Source organism: Cucurbita moschata, unplaced genomic scaffold, assembly GCF_002738365.1.
Source record: "Cucurbita moschata cultivar Rifu unplaced genomic scaffold, Cmos_1.0 Cmo_Scf00133, whole genome shotgun sequence".
Classification (NCBI taxonomy): domain Eukaryota; kingdom Viridiplantae; phylum Streptophyta; class Magnoliopsida; order Cucurbitales; family Cucurbitaceae; genus Cucurbita; species Cucurbita moschata.
Window position 1 is genome coordinate 28,615 of NW_019268649.1, and position 16,801 is coordinate 45,415.

Sequence of the window (16,801 nt, forward strand, 5' to 3'; positions counted from 1 at the left end):
AAAAAAAAAAAAAAAAAAAAAAAGTATAGCACTTGAAGTGGGGTGGCAAAAGGGCATTCATTTTCACTCAAAGTAGCTTGTGTGTGGCTTCAATATCAAGTAATCACACACCACAAAAGAACATCAATTTGGTACCATTTCCAAGCCACCATAATCCCAACTTGGGTTCATCACTTCGACTTTATGAACGATGATCGTGAACTTCTTTATCTTTGTTTTCAACACCATTTCATGCAAAATTCGTCTCTTGTTTTTTAAATTTTATTCAAATAATTGAACTATGTTCAAATTGGTTGTTAAGATTGTTGAAGTGATGGGGAATACAAATGTGTTTAACTAGTTTGAACCAAATCGTTTGCTTGTTCAACTTGACATAGAGCTGAATTCAAGAATAGTATTTTCTAAACAAAGAAAATGTTTCAAATCATAAGAATTTGCTTATAAGATCGTTGTATAATCATTCATTTCTTCGTTCCCAATCCCAAAATCAATTTTAATTCTTCACATTATCCATATGCCTCTTAAAAGTCAAATCCCATAACAATGATTAAACTCATATGAGCTCTACTAACTTAGTGGGTTGTTCAACTTTAAATTATTTAATAATCCAATAAAAGTGAAGGAAATGAAGAGGATACGACGTCGTAGAGTCCCAAATGCAAGAACAATATTAAATATATATATTATCTTTATTTTGCATTAACCAAATGTTCCTTTTAATTATCACATATAATGAGAAATTACAAATTTTATTTCAATAATTACATAAATATCAACTTTTTAATTTTTGTTTTGGTGTCGCATTATTTATTCAACATATATATTGAATCATATTTGTTACAAAATTTAATTTACACCAAATATAGTATTGTGTGGGAAGCATACAAAACAAGTTTAATAAATTTTCTTTTAATGTTATTAATGACATACAAAATAATTGCAACATCTTAAGCCTACTTTTCGTCCAAAAAAAAAATTGAGGTCGAGAGAATGACAGTTAATTATCATAAGGGTAAATACCAATTAAATTGTCTGTTTTAGCCTTTTCACCCTGATAAAGAATGTTTCGTATCTCTCTCCTAACTAATGTACCAGTTAAATCCTTGCTGGCATACTTCTCGGTGTCTGACTCTAATACCATTATCAAAATATCTACTCGTTTAAACTATTATCGAGCAATGAGCACATCTGAAGGGTTTGAAATACAAACTTTTGATAGAGAGTCTAACAATTAATATTCTCTCGACGATCTAAGATTCCATTCATGATCATTCGAATGTTTACGTTAGATGGAAGTCTTTAGTAATTAATTAATATTGTTTGATCGTCTGGATCGACAACTACTAAATTAGAGATTCGAGAGGACGATATAAACTTGTCTACAGGTCCAACAAACCAACGACGTTAAAAGATAAATTAAGAATGAAATGTCGTTGGTGATGGATTAGTGAATGTCAATTGGATGGGATCTACACATTTCCAAGCCACTATCTCTCATAAAACTTAGTTTAAACACGCAACCATTTCCTATCACCATCTTCATCATTATATATTTTAATACATATCTTTATATTAAAATAAACCCATCCCACATTAACAATGTCACGCTCATTTCTAACTATATCTTAAAATAAAATTAAAAAAACATCATTATCATATCATTAAATAAGAACATACATGTCTGCTAAAACAAATTAATAAGCTACTTAATTGAATTTGAATGTAATTAATCATTCTTAATCTTGTTTTGTGTGTGCGCGAGTGTTTGTCTATAAATCCCAAATTCGGCGCTTTCTTTCTTCCAACACACACTCACACATGATCGGATTCTTGGTTCCCTTTCGTTCTTTGTCTCTTTCACTTTGATTTTGTTTCTTTTTCGCCATTTCTCCACTGTATCAGAATTTTCAGCTCTGCCCAGAATCAAATTTTGCTGTTTCAGGTCAGTTCTTCATCTTGTTCTTCGTGTTCTTCCGGTTGAAGAAGATGGGGTTCTGCTTGTTTCAAGATTAAGAAAGAAAGAAAGATCATTATGTTTTTTTACTTAAATTTTTGAAGGTTTTTCTGTGTTTTTCTATGGTGGTTCTCTTGAGGTTTGTGAAAAGGAATTTAATATAATTTGTTGAAACCAATAATTAGTTTTTTATTCCGTTCTTGTTTGTGGCTATTTTTTGTTTTATATCACGGGATTTGTTAATCTGTTTGTACCCAGAAACCAAATTTGATGTATAAATAAATAATTGCAGTTGTTTTGACTTATCTGTAAGTACCCATCTTTTATATGAAGCTTCGTGGTCGACCCCCCAAATTGCCCAATTCGGTGCGGAAGTTTTCACGAAGAACACGCCCTCTCTCTCTCTCTCTCTCTCTCTCTCTGTATCTCTCTCACACAATTCATTTACGAGAAAGTGATGGAAATTCCCAAATTGGTGAGTACTTTTTTCAGTTTTGTTATGATCTGTTCTTCTTCCCCTGTTTTTTTTTTTTTTTTTTTCCCACTGATTTGCTTTAATTTTCGTGTTAGAATTCGGCTGTTCTTCGGGAAGTTGATGAATTGGAAGAAACGAAAAATTCCCAGAAAATTTCAGTTTGTAATCAGCCAAACGGAGTGCATTACTCTGCAAATTCCGATAGCTTCGTCATCGATATGAATGGGTTCTCCAATGGCGGAACTAAAGAACCCAACACAAATCCCAGAATTACAGTACGTTTTTTCTTTGCGGGTTTTGTTATGAATTTCGAATTGCGATGAAAAATTGGTGACGCTTTTGTTGTGATTCTTACTTTTTTTTCAAAAAAAAATTGAAAGTTGCAGAGAAATTTATCCCGAAAAGGGTCTCAGCGTGGCGGCGACAAGATGATTGCTAGCAATACCGCTCCTATGGATAGAGATTCATCATCTCCAACAGGTATCATCATCATCATCTTCGATAAAAATAGAAGATGATGAACAAAAAAAGGAAAAAAAATAAGTAATTTTGTTTTATATATTTGATTATAATACTAAATATTATATTGATGTGCGCCAGTAGTGGGATCGAGCCAACCTGTGGTATGAGATGGGCGATTCTGATTCATTCGACTGAACTTATTATACGTTTGAATAATGTTTTTGTTTATATATAATTGCATTTAATGTGCACGTTTGGTGGGGGTTTTAAATTTTGGCAGAGAATTTCTGGGACTTTGGTTAAATGTCAGTGACAATGTTTTTTTTATCTTAACTCGACACAGAATATTTCAACTTGTTTGAGCAGTTCATTTGAAAAACAGGGGAAAACAGAGTTTGAATTTTGGAAAATTGTGGGTCCCCTGAATTGTGCAATTTTCAGTTGCAGTTGGAGCTACCATGGCGGAAAAAGCAGGGGCGGCGGTGGCAGTGGCAGTGGCAGTGGGGTCACAGCAAGATCATTTGGGAGTGGCACAAGTTCATCATCAGATCACTATAACCACAGCGAACACGGCGGCGGCGCCGGTTGAACGAGGCTTTCTTAGAAGAAACAGCTTCAGGAGGCCTTCATCTTCGTGGTTTTTGGACCCCAAGAAAGTTCTTCTCTTGTTTGCCACTGTGTAAGTTCTGTCCCTGTATGCATCAAACTTGGTTATTTTCAGGCTCTAAATGGTGTTGTGTTTGGTGCAGGTCGTGTATAGGGAGCATGATACTGATATACTTCACCTTGGCCATCGGGAAACCCGACGCCGAGGAGCGGGGATTTGATTAATTATAACTGCAGGGAAAGGAAGAAGCAGAAGAACACACACAACAGAACACAGATATGAGAATGACTTGAAGATGTTTGTACAAAGAGATAGAATGATGGGAAAGACAAAAGTGCAGATTAAAAGCAAGAAGAACAGCAGGTTTTCTCATGGTTGGCACATTTACATTAGTTTATTAGGAAAGGAAGAAAGTGACAAACTAGAATGTGACAAAGGAATGGAATCTTTTCCCTTTTTTTTCTTTTTGTTTTGTTTTGTTACGAAAATTGACAGATGAAAGAGTTCAGAACACAAACGTGGTTCACTTGTGATTTGAAGCAGTGTGGTATCTGCTACGATTAGTGGAGGGTTTGGTGGTGTGACTGATCTGATTTGGTTGATTTGGTTACTCTTCAAATACTTTAAAGTTCTCCTTTTCCTCCAATATTCATTGTTTATAAGTGCCATTTCTTTGTATTCTGTGGCTTCCATGTGAGCAACAACAGTGGGCTACACGCCTACAAACACCAAGTGTGTATTTGAATGTCCTCAATGCATGCGCATTTCAATTTGTTCAACCCGTGTTTTTGTTTGATTCCTAGAGCAATACTTTGGCTTGGGGGGGGCCTATTGTGAGATCTTACGTCGGTTGGAGAGGGAAACGAAACATTTCTTAGAAGGGTGTGGAAACCTCTCTCTAGTAGATGCGTTTTAAAACCGTGAGGCTAATGAAGCATTTCTTAGAAGGGTGTGGAAACCTCTCCCTAGTAAGGCATATTCAAACCATGAGGCTGATAGAAGAGGTCAATATCTGCTAGCGGTGAACTTAGGCTGTTATAAATGGTATTAGAGACGGGTACTGACTAGAGTGCGAGGACGCTGGCCCTAAGAGGGTGGATTGTGAGATCCCACGTTGGTTGAAGAGGGAAACAAAGGGTGTGAAAAACTCTTCCTAATATCCCTAATAGAAGCATTTTAAAACCGTGAGCCTAAAACTATAAGGCTGACGGTAATACATAATGTGTTAAAACGAACACTATCGAACTTGAGCTATTACACCTATCATGGGCTATACCCATCTTTTTGCAACCCACACTCACACTTAGGTTGGAACCTAATGCTAATTGTTTTGTTTCGAAGCAAACCACGGGACCTCATGAGAAAATGATCCCCCCACAAACAAAGGTGCAGAACTTCTCTTATTCCCATTTCAGGATGTGATCTTATTCACAGGCATTTAATCAACTGTTTCAAGTAAAACAAGAAGCGATAAACGTTGCAAATGGAAAGTGACTTTAGACCATGCTTGTAGAAAGAAGGAAATGCATTCAGTAAAGGTATTAAAGTTCTATATCGAGACTAACAAGATTGAGCGACATCTTATTGAGCACTGATACCATCGTGCCTTCATGGCTTATAGCTTTAATGTCTCTAGTAGCGCTTTGATATCCTTGGCATCGAACACTTGTGCTTTCTATCGTGGTAAAGCCTCAATATGACAGCGGCAGTTTCTTCTATGGCCTTCCCTGTCACCTCTGCAAGCCAAGCAGATAAAACTACAGTCAATAACAAATGGCAGAACATATCTATGTTTTGATCAACTTAATACCTATCACAGGCCATGTGGGGTTTTGAGCAAAGATCTTTCCAGCAAAATCCAGTTCCCTTCTAACAAAATCCATTTCTGAATAGGTACTTCTCATTTCATCACAAAATCCCAAACTCTTGGCTCTTGCTCTTCTTATTGTTTGCAACACAATCGGATTTATAGTCAAACCAAACACCTTTTCAGGGTCTGCTTCGAACAGGTTCTTTGGGAGTTTAATCCCCATTACAATCGGCACATTAGCCACTTTATATCCCTTTTGTGCAAGATAAATGGACAATGGCGTCTTCCCTGTTCGAGATACACCAGCAAGAACAATGTCAGCTTTGTTCAAGTTTTGTGGCAATGCACCATCGTCTTGTTTGATTGTAAACTCAATAGCTTCAATCCGACGAAAGTACTCATCGGTAAGCGGGAGATTATTGCCGAAAGCCCCACGAGGAAGACCGGACGGTGAGACACCGAGATGCGATGCAACAACTTCTGTTAATGGCCCCAGTATGTCATTGGATTGAATGCCCCACAATTTGCAAGCTTGCTTTGCAGATTCAGCCATGAATGGATCAGCTAAAGTATAAACAAGCATAGCGCCCTCTTTGGCTGCTTGTTTTACTATCTCCCGTAATCGCTCTACATCATCAACCTGCCATGTGTGTGTGTTTTGTTTGTAACAGCAAAAATTCAGTGCAAATTCAAAAGACTTAATCTAACGCCCTACCAGCTTCCTACAAAACCCTAATCATATATGAATTGGGAAAAGTTTAGAACGTCCGATTGCGAAACAAATTAGAACAAAAAGAGAAACAACAAAATCGGTAAGAAGAAATCCAGAATTACCCCAGAGAACAAATGGGTGCTAACAGGGCAAACACGATCGACCAAACAGTGAGTGAACTGACCCAAGGCAGCGGTGACGGAGTGCTCCACCGTCCATCCAGTGCCATCAGACACCATATAAATGGACTTCCCAACTATTCTCTCCACATCATCGTCGCCATCTCTTCCTTTAAGAGCAGGTTCCAGTGGGGCTCTGTCAGTGGGCGAATCGGGAGAACGCAGCTCGACAGCCTGAGCAGTCCGATTGCTGTGGCGCTCCAATTTGTGCCCCGATCGTAAAGCGCGAGCCCTAGACCAGCGATTCAATTGGGGGCTGCCCTTGGGTTTGCGAACCTGTGGCCCGGATTCGGAGGATGATTGGTTGTTGATGATAGAATTGGAGAAGGGAGGTTGGTTTCTAGGTTTGGGAGTTGGGTAACTGGGCGTGTGAGGGGTGATGGACCAGCTGAAGGTGGAAGAAGCCATTCCAGTAATGGGAAATTCAAATCATCGATAACTCAGCAGAGATTCAGTGAAGACGATGATGGAAAGAAATTTCTGGAGGTTCTGTAAATGTTCCTCACAGTATGAAAACGGTCGATCAGTTCACAATTTCAAAATATCTTCCAATCTTTGTTCGTCACAAAAATATCTTCACTCCCTTTTTTTGATCTATCATCGTAGCTCTCTAGCTCCACATGTGTGATATTGTCCACTTTCAACCTAAGTTCGATTAATTTCGCTTTAGAGAAGTTTGGTTTGGATTTCTTCAAATGTCTCGTACCAATGAAGAGAGAGTACTCTTGATTTATAAACACCGATTTATAATTTATAATGGGAGGTATTGGATCATGGGTTTATTAAAAAAAAAAAAAATACTTTCTCAATTGGGACGAAGGGAAGCCCAAAGCAAAACCATGAGAGCTTATGCTGACAATATTATATCATTGTGGAAAGTCGTGTTCATCTAACATGGTATCAAAGTAATGCCCTAAACTTAATCGTGTCAATAAATTGGTAAATTCTCAAATGTGAAACAAATGACTCCAAAAGAAAAGGAGTCGAGCCTCTTCGAAGACATAGTAAAAAAATGACTAAGACTCCAAAGGAGTCGAGCCTCGATTAAGGGGAGGCATACTTTGTTCGAAGGGAGGTGTTGGATGATGAAAGTCTCACATCGGCTAATTTAGGACATGATCATGGATTTATAATCAAGGAATACTATCTCTATTGGTACGAGATCTTTTGGGGAAGCCCAAAACAAAATCACAAGAGCTTATACTTAAAGTAGACAATATCATATTATTGTGGAGAGTCGTGTTCATCTAACCGACCTAATGAAACCTAATCTGTTCATGCAAGCTTCAGCCATAGGGCGCAGTAGAATGATTTTCTATGAAGCCCATCCAAGTCAAAAGGCCCAATCCGCCTTCCAAAGTTTTAGATCTTTTTTGTTAGGCTAAATTAATAAATTTTATAAAAAAAATTACTTTTAAAATTTTAAATTTTTTAATAATATCAAACTTTAAAATAATAATAATAATAATAAATATCTTTCCCCGTGGCAACTTGGGCTCAACTTTAATGAAACTGAATTTTATGATAGAGTAATTTTAACAACATTCGTCATATATCTTCTCTAATGTAAGATTCATATATCTTGATATATGTCACAAAACTACGCTACCAGTGTCGATTTTACTTTATAACTTATTTATTTAAAAAGAAAACACATTTATTGTCTTTTTTCTGTCTTTTCGTCATAAGACAAATTTGGGCAACCCAATCTTGAAACCATGCTTCCGAACATCCTCTTGAACCTGATTCCTAAATTCTCTAAAACTAAACCTTCTGTAAACTCCAGGCTCGCATTTGCTTTTTATTACTGTCTCGCTCCAAGGACAGAAGAAATAAGCTATTGAGAATCTCTCCAACTTCGAGTTCGTCACAACTCTATGCTCGACGCTCTTGTAAACATTGTTGCTCCAAGCCTACATTTAAATTTAAAATTATTATAAATATTCTATTAATAAAATAATAATAAATATAAATATATTTGACCTGAAACAAGTCGCCGATGTTGATTATAAGAGCCTCGGGGTTGGGTTTAACGGCGATCCACTCCCCGTCCTTGACCAACTCCAAGCCACCGACTTGGTCTTGGTGAAGAATGGTCAAAAAATCGCTGTCCGTGTGAGGCATGAGTCCGAATACCCGACCCGGAACCGAGCATGGCGGGTACCGGTTCATCCGGAGATAGCACGTGCTTGGCACACAATTGTCAACGAAGAATTTTGAGCTCCTCCCCAAATTCTCTCCCAAAATCTCCGCTAGCTCTTGCGCCAACCTCGAAACTTTCCCCGCGAATTCTTCCATTGTTGACCTGCTTAATATTTAACACCAGAATATAATTATTTAAATATAATTTTTAAAAATTTGGAATAATGCATGGATTTGCATGTTTGGAAGGTACCTGAGATCATCGGAGCCGTTGGATCCAAGAATATCGGAGAGAGAAACATGGAAGGCTTCCGACCAAGAGAGCTGGGTAAGAGAAGTGGCGGTGGGTGTTCCCCAACGGTAACTTCCGGCGGAGAAATTCAAGAACATGTCCTCCTTACTCTTACGCTCAAACGGCTGTTTAAAAAGCCCAATTTGTTTGGCTCTCATCTTACCCAAAAGCTGACTCGAAACCCCATGATTCACAACTTGAAAAAAACCCCATTCCTGAGAAGCTCTAATTATATCGTTTTTGCACTGTTCCACTTCCCCGACCTCCGCTCCGTCCCTCAAACGCCTCAAATCAACCACCGGAAGCTCCCATTCCTTCACCGCCACAGCGTCGCCTCCCCTCTCCACCGCCGTCTCCGCCAAGAGACTCTTGTAAGCCTCGTGAAATGGTGGGTCCATAGCCACGTTGGCAGACTGATATAATTATCCCAAAAAAATTACGACGATTTAAAAGGAAAGCTTTGTTGTTGATGCTCTTGGTTTGTAGTGTTTAGATTTATATAGAATATTTTCACCCTCCAAAATTAATATTTATTTTAACATATAGTCTGTACCTTCCGAACACCCATTTTATATAAATAATATTATAATTAACCAAAGTTTGAATGCACATAAATTAAATTAATTTTGTGACAGGAAAATGAAAGAAGTCAAGGGGATCAGGTGCTGGAAGGAACGAGAAGAAGTACCCAGTGCATGTCAGTTTGCCATGAAATAAACAGGCCATGCCTGATATTACATGTGACTCTGCCTCAATCAATTTTTTTTTTTTTTTTAATTTTCGGAAAAAAAAATCAACTTATTTAATAAATTTATGTATTTTGTATATATAATTAAAAATAATAAATTATTTTCACGTTTCTAAATTTTAGGCTTTATACGAAAAAGTGGGACTAATTTTAAAAAAAGAAGAGACCCACTAAATGATAAACTAATTATTTTGTGGCCACAGCCTTGATTTACGACCCAAAATAAATAAATAAATATAATTTATTTGGTTGAGATGACTAGGCGTAGGGCAAGGGCTTTTTAGTGATTGAACATCGTGACCAAATATCAAAATAACAACTTTTAATAGAAATATGCTTTATTTATTTATTTTTTTTTATATTTTTAAATAATAATAAAAAAATATATTTCACCCTTGTGTTGATGGGACGTGGCTGTGACGTGGAAAATTACAGCAAATAAGGATAAAGATGACAGCGAGGTTGGTGTCTATCTTAGGAACCAAGGGATTTAAACTTAATTTTAATTACTAATTTATAAATGCAATAATAATTAAGGAAATGAATTATTAGAAAGAAAAGAAAAGAAAAGAATTTGAATATAATATATATATAAAAGAAAAGGGAATTATTTAGATACTTGGAACTTTTCTGAAAAAACAAAGAGAGACAATTACAGTTAAATTATGAAGAAAATATAAATAAAAAATAAATCGGGAAAGATCTAAAATGGCGAAACATAAGGTTCGATGTGTGCCCATTCTTGTGTACAGACATAACAGCTCTTAACAAAACGAATAAACAAAAGAGAGCACCTCAATTCCCCACGCACGCGCTGTTCTTATTCTAACCATTTTCGTAAAATATATTATCTAATTTTTCAATAATAATAATAATAATAATAATAAATCAATTTAAATATAGCTCAAATGATGATACAGTTACCTGGTTTAACGTATGTATCATAATTGAGCTGGGTGGAAGAGTTAGGGTGGGATATATAATTGGAGAGAGCGTGACAGAATGGGATGGCGGAATGGGGGAGGGTTAGTTATATAGGGAGGGGGGAATGGTTGGATGGAGAAGATAAGAGACGAAGGGGAAATGAATGGACACAGAGGTTCAACGTAAACCCACGTCCCAATATGTGTTGACGCAGAATGAACAGAGTGAGCACGCACGCGGCTCGCGGAGGCATCATACAAAAATATTTTTAATTACTTTTACTCACCCAATTCAAATTGGTTTTATTTTACCTTGACTTGGTTCAATATGCACCGTTTGAATCTTTTTTATTTTTATTTTTTTATATATATTATATATATAATTGGTAATGGACCCGACCGACTCGACCGATTCATATTTGAAACATCATGCCCCTTTCGTTCGATGTTTGTAATAATAATAATACGTGGCGGAATGTAGAATCACATGCATGCAGATGCAGGTTCTAACTACTTTCTAGTTTATTTATTTATAGGTTGATTATTAATTATAATTAGAAGTTGAGTAGAGAAGGAGGGAATTTGAAAGGGACATGCAAGCCATGTGGGTTGTTTAGGTGATAATGAAAGGGCTTTGGAGTGGAAAGGGAGGGGAGGGGGAACAGGACCACCCTCAGTATCTTTGCCCCTCATTGGTCTCTCTCTCTCTCTCGAAATATTTAAAAGAAAAAAGAAAAAGAAAAAGAAAAGGGTTCCCAAAATATCTCCTGGCCTCAATGTTTGACCATTCTAGTCGGCAAATCCACAAAGTATATTAAATTCATTTGTCTTAGAATCGTACAATAATACACACACTCACTCGATTTAGATGAACACAAAAAATATAAAAAACTATGATAGAGAAAATATAAAAAGAATATTGACTAAAAGTTTTATATTGATGAAGAGATAATAGGGAGAAAAAGTACATTTTTACACCTTCACACCTCTGAATGAGGATATATATATATATATAGTAGATATGATAGTAAAAAGTATATATAGTAGATAGTTATATATAATAGATGGTTATATCGGGTAAAACTATATATATGGTAGTAAATAGTAGTAAAAAGTATATATGGTAGATAGTTATATATATATATATAGTTTTACTGCTATTTACTTTATATGTCATTTGCCATATATAGTTTTACTATGTAATCTGTCTCCATAACCTAACAATTTGGAAATTTGGAGGTATCACATGCTTTTAGACGGTGGTTCGATGAGATTCTGTATCGATTAGAGGGAGAAATGAACTATTTATTACAACGGTGAAAATTTCTTTTTAATAATTATATTTTAAAATTGTGAAGGTGACGATATTATGTGTTTGGATTATTACGTAATGTGTGGTAATTAAGAATTGAAAAGTTATTAGTGGTTGAAAATGGTAATAATAATAGAATAGAAAGAAGAAATGGAGAAGAGAGGGAAAGGGGTTTGAGTTGTTGTGGGTACGCTGGGTGTTGCAAAAGTAATGGTATCGTACCTGCATGTCCTACCAACACAGCTATGTCAATGGCTGGTCTATTTGTTCTCTTCTTCACCACACACACCTCCAAACCCTCCCTAAATTCTCTTCCTAAATAATAAATATATTATGATTTAATTTTAAATCGTATTACGTGAGATCTCATATCGATTAGAGATGATAACAAAACATTCTTTTATAAAAACGTGGAATTGGAAATGAGTCCCACGTTGGTTATTTTAGTAGAAGATTATGATTTTATAGAAGGAAATACTATCTACATTCATATGAGGCATTTTGAAGAAGTCTAAAACAAAACCACGAGAGCTTATATTTGCTAAGCCATTGCCAAGATTTTCATAAAAGTTCGTGGTTTTGGGACGGAAAGGGGAGATGGACGATTATGCAAATCACACGGTCTAGAATGATGGGTTCTAATCCAACGGACATTCCGTTGCGATAATTTGCTCTAGAGTTTCAGTCCGTCGATCTAGAATTTAACGCTTGGATCATCATCTACCTCAGATCAGTTCACATTTCTTGGCTACCACTGTAACAGGAAGGTCGTTCTGTAATTTCAAACAGAAATATTGGCAGGTTCATTTGCGCCAAGTCCTTAGTCAAACTCGAAGCGGGATTGCAATCAAAATTTGAAGCTTACACGGCTAAAGACGATGGCGCCACCGGCAACTACACAGTGGCGCGCAATCGTATCAATGATTGTCATGTTGCTGTTGATCTCACCGTCGGTGGCCATCTACTGCGACGAAGACGATTGCTACGATCTCCTCGGGTATATTGGGGTTCATTTTCCCTATTATTGTTGTTAATACTAATGCCTAGTTTTGATCTCTCTAATTAGTTTTCAACTGGCCATTTCAGAGTATCGCAGAGTGCAACCCAATCGGAGATCAAGAAAGCTTACTACAAACTGTAATTGAAATTGTCCGTTCTTTTCTTCTTCTAGTCCATTTCGTCTTGTCATTCAATGTCATTCCATTTGAATTTCTGTTTCTGGTGTTCAATGAAGCCATCCAGACAAGAACCCGGATCCGGAATCAAAGAAGCAATTTGTTAAGGTTGCCAATGCTTATGAGGTGCGGAAACGTTAAGATTCTAGATGCTATTTTGTTCGACATGCCTTCATTTACGTATTGTTGTTTGATTTTAATTATCTTCGTTTCCTAAACATGTGGGCTTATCTGTTAATTGCAGATTTTGAAAGATGAATCCACGAGAGGACAATATGATTACGCAATCGCTCATCCGGAAGAGGTAGTTTTAAGTATTTGAAGTCCACTGCTAATGCGTAATAATATTAGTTTTCACTATCAATCTTTTCTCATGTGGCAGTTGAGACCCTCTACTATACTAGTGTGGCCATGCCATTGCCATGGTTGATGGTTTTGTTGATTCTTTCTCTGGTTTACGCTTCTACTAGAAGTGGCAATACGCTCATTTCTTGGATGTTTTCTAATTTTCTTTGTTAATCTACCAATGTGATACCTATTTAACAGGTGTAGAGTGATTGCATTGCATTTCCCAAGTACAAATTGGTTGTCTGGAGGCTGTCCAAACATGAGTGATAAGTCAGACGTTTGGTTTGGCATTTGAACAATGTGAAGATAGTGCTAAAAATTGAACAAGATAATTATAGAATAGAATAGGATCACATTAAGTTTCTTGATTAGTTTGATGCATGAACAGAAATTCCCTTTTAACCCAGATTCAAGGGACAATTCACTTTTTATGAAAATCATCACAGATAGAGACCTAAAATACTATTAACATTTGCAGAATGTTGTTACCACCTAAAGCTTTCCCCTAGGACGGATGGCCTCTTTCTTTTCAATACGTATGCCTTTGGGCTACTGTTGCAAATTAAGGTTGAGTCGTTTATGTCGGAAACATATGCAAATATACCATCTTGTTTTCTAAGAAAAGAAGAAACTCAAGCAAAGAACAAATTATGATTGTGCCATCGATTTTCCAAATAGCTGATGGACACTGGCTGCTTTTTAATGTACTCAACTGTGATTTCTTCATTTTATAGGTATTTTACAACGCAGCTCGGTACTATCATGCATATTAGGGTCATAAGACGGTAAGGATTTTTGTAATTGTCTTATGCTTACAGAATATGTGGTTTATAACTAGGTTAAGTTTATTTATCACTTTTCGTTGGTTTTAGTAGTTGTTTTGGTTTTCTGCTCTCATTTTAGGATACTCGTGCTGTGCTGGTTGGCCTTCTCTTGATTTTATCTGCATTTCAATATCTGAATCAGTGGACAAGATATCATCAGGTACTAGTAGCTCTAAGTTATTTCACCTTGAAAAAGTATGACGGTTGTTAGGTGAAATTGTTTGATGGATGACCTGATTAACTTTTCTCAGGTCACATGAATTTAATGTTCAAATTTGTTCCAACCTGATCTTGGGAACTTTTTATAGTTAATTCATATTTTGTTGTCCGAATCTGCAAATAGATGTCGATTGCATTGTACTGAATCACTTACTTCATGCTATAGGCTGTTGACATGGTCAAGAAAACCCCTGCTTACAAAAATAGATTACGGGCTCTTGAATTTGAACGAAGTGGAGGAGCAACAAACAAGAAGAAAGGTCACAAGCAGTTGGATAAGTATGTTGTTGTTGGTTATTTACCAGAATAATTAAGGGGAAAAAATAATAAATGTCGTTTTTTCTGGAAAAGTTCTTTTTTTACCTTGTGTCTAGCTTAAAGAACCAAATTGAACTTAAATAGAAGAAATTAGTACCTTTTCTTAATTTTAATTGACTTGAACCTTGAACTTAAATAGAAGAAGAAATTAGTACCTTTCCTTGGGGTTTCTTTTTTTTTTTTTTGAGATTTGTACCTACATTCGAGTATCCTTGTGACTGAGGAAGGTTACTTTTATTGATGGGTTTTTGTGGTTATGTTGGATATACGTTTTCATTGGGTTGAAGTTTTTAGTGCTGCATGATTTTGTGGCTTTGTTCGAGTATTTGTTTAGGGTGATATAGTTGTTGTAATTCTGAAAACTTTCCAGCTTCACTCTAAAAATACTAATTCTATCACATTTTCCAGTTCAAGAAAAAATCTGTGATTAAATTAAATTTTTTGAGTAAAGTTCACTTAGTCAAGCAAATTGAGGGGTCATAAGGAATTCTTCCCTAGTACTTTCATTGTTGGTTTTATTTAAGTTTATGGGAACACTTCAGTTCAAATTACCCAACGCTGTTCTTATACATAAATTTAATGGACTTCTATACAGTTTTAAGCTTTCTTTAAGCATTTTACTTATTCTGAAATCTTTTGATTAGTTATCAACTGTTTCTTCCTTCTGTGTTTTTCCATTTTTTTCACATTGGATTCTCAATCTAACATATCTTTATTTATTTATTTTTTCTTGTGGTTTTGTCAGAAAAGTGGATGAAGATCTTGACAAAGAACTGGAATTGCAAATAACAGGAGCTGAGAAGCCATCTGTATGGGAACTACTTGGCGTTCGTCTTATTCTTCTGCCTTACACTATTGGCAAGGTTAGATTTTGTGCCCGTGATTTGATTTCAATTTCGTTGTTTCCTTATGCTACTGAGCGGGACTCCATTCATTTAGCTCATATTCCTTAAGGATTTGTTCTTGTGTTTCCTTGATTCAGTTATTATTATGGTCTAGTTGTTGGTTTTGGAGATCCAATATAAAACAAGTAACTTACTCTTGGGAAGATGCCTCTTACCTGACGCAAAGTTCACTTAGAGTCCCTATTAAGGCTTGGAAAAACATCGGTGAGCAAATAATTGTTGCTATGCTAATTTTCTTGTTGAATAATTTAATGCAGCTCTGTATTTGTCCCATTTTTGTTCCCTTGACCCCTTCTCAATCTCTTCACTGCTCTTAAACAGCCAGAATTCCATTGTCAATCTATGCTTTTCTTTTACCTACAATCATTAATTTATGCTTGCTTGAATTCTGTAAACCAGATGAATCAACAAAAGAAGACCTTATTCGGCGATGTCTATGGAAGAAGCACAATATGGAGAACTACCAGTCTGAAATTCGAAAGGAGTCGAAACGCCGGAGATAGGCTGATGAAATTCAACCACCAAGTTACAATGTTAGAGAAGCTACTGCAATCAATTATTGCCTCAAAGACGAAACTATTTATACCAGTTGAGCCCCCTCCATTGTGACTGTCGTTGAAAGATGCCACAATTTTGACCCCGCTTTACACGAGGTAAGGTAATTTCGACTTGGATCAATTTTTTTTTATCCCTCTGGGTATCAGTCAAGAATCTCCTGTTCTCAAGTTAGTACTCGGTGGATTGAAATTATTACTGTGCATTTTATTATTTCATGCCATGAGTTAAATATACTGCTGACTATTCAACTATAGAAATTACAGATCTTGATCAGAGTTGCACACTTTTCTTTCTCTCCTATTTGGAAAACTAAAGTTGACTTCTTGTACAGAGAAATTTAAATAAAACTGCGTTTGAATTTTCTGAATTAGTTCTTATGAATCATAGAGTGGAGTTGAAAATAGACATCAATTATCATTCTAAAAGTCATTCGTTTGATCAAGTTGGTAATTTTTCTTGCAGATACATGTTGGAGGCTCGGCTGTAGAATGAATGATGGGAAGAAGATGGTGATATTCCCAGATATTTTGATATTGGATTTGAATTATGATAAGACATTGTGCTTAATAAAGTTTGTGGGTCTAGTAGAGTCGGCTAGTTGCGATGGTGGGGTGGGTATGGCCCAGCACTTTTCGATCAAGTGGAACGCTTAATTTGTCCGCCGCCCCCAATCTTGCTGGACGCCGACTCCCTCACTAATTCACAATATTCATTCATTTTATTTTATTTTCTTTCATTTATAGTAGCAAAATCTCTTTCTTCCATCATCTAGAGGGTAAATTTGTAAGTTTACCAATAATTTTGCAATATTTCAAGTGGGGGGGGGGGGGGGGGGGGG

General features: G+C 36.3%; 3 protein-coding genes and 1 pseudogene across 5 annotated transcripts; 2 read left to right on the forward strand and 2 right to left on the reverse strand.

Annotated features, from left to right (window-relative positions):
• The first annotated feature begins 1,817 nt into the window (after positions 1–1,817).
• LOC111440049 lies at positions 1,818–4,279 on the forward strand. 2 transcript variants are annotated; one of them, XM_023077428.1, is made up of 6 exons: positions 1,818–1,942; positions 2,247–2,429; positions 2,525–2,704; positions 2,810–2,909; positions 3,333–3,570; positions 3,641–4,279. In XM_023077428.1, the coding sequence occupies exons 2-6, from the start codon at positions 2,412–2,414 to the stop codon at positions 3,720–3,722; spliced, it is 618 nt and encodes a 205-aa protein (XP_022933196.1). In that variant the 5' UTR covers positions 1,818–1,942; positions 2,247–2,411; the 3' UTR covers positions 3,723–4,279. The 2 variants fall into 2 exon arrangements, with proteins under 2 accessions (XP_022933196.1, XP_022933197.1); XM_023077429.1 differs by having other exon boundaries at positions 1,928–1,942; positions 2,268–2,429.
• LOC111440043 (probable pyruvate, phosphate dikinase regulatory protein, chloroplastic) lies at positions 3,237–6,781 on the reverse strand. 2 transcript variants are annotated; one of them, XR_002709901.1, is made up of 4 exons: positions 6,143–6,781; positions 5,309–5,948; positions 5,064–5,234; positions 3,237–3,583 (listed from the first exon to the last, which is right to left on the reverse strand). XR_002709901.1 is itself a non-coding variant. In XM_023077422.1 (3 exons), exons 1-3 carry the CDS (start codon positions 6,605–6,607, stop codon positions 5,131–5,133), a joined length of 1,209 nt encoding a protein of 402 aa, XP_022933190.1. In that variant the 5' UTR covers positions 6,608–6,781; the 3' UTR covers positions 4,888–5,130. The 2 variants fall into 2 exon arrangements, 1 of the variants encoding a protein (XP_022933190.1); XM_023077422.1 differs by lacking the exon at positions 3,237–3,583 and having other exon boundaries at positions 4,888–5,234.
• A 1,024-nt stretch (positions 6,782–7,805) lies between these two features.
• LOC111440045 (gibberellin 2-beta-dioxygenase 8) lies at positions 7,806–10,369 on the reverse strand. The gene is made up of 4 exons (XM_023077425.1): positions 10,306–10,369; positions 8,595–9,046; positions 8,183–8,504; positions 7,806–8,112 (listed from the first exon to the last, which is right to left on the reverse strand). Exons 1-4 carry the CDS (start codon positions 10,324–10,326, stop codon positions 7,882–7,884), a joined length of 1,026 nt encoding a protein of 341 aa, XP_022933193.1. The 5' UTR covers positions 10,327–10,369; the 3' UTR covers positions 7,806–7,881.
• Positions 10,370–12,250: 1,881 nt separating this feature from the next.
• LOC111440047 lies at positions 12,251–16,727 on the forward strand (annotated as a pseudogene).
• Positions 16,728–16,801: the final 74 nt, after the last annotated feature.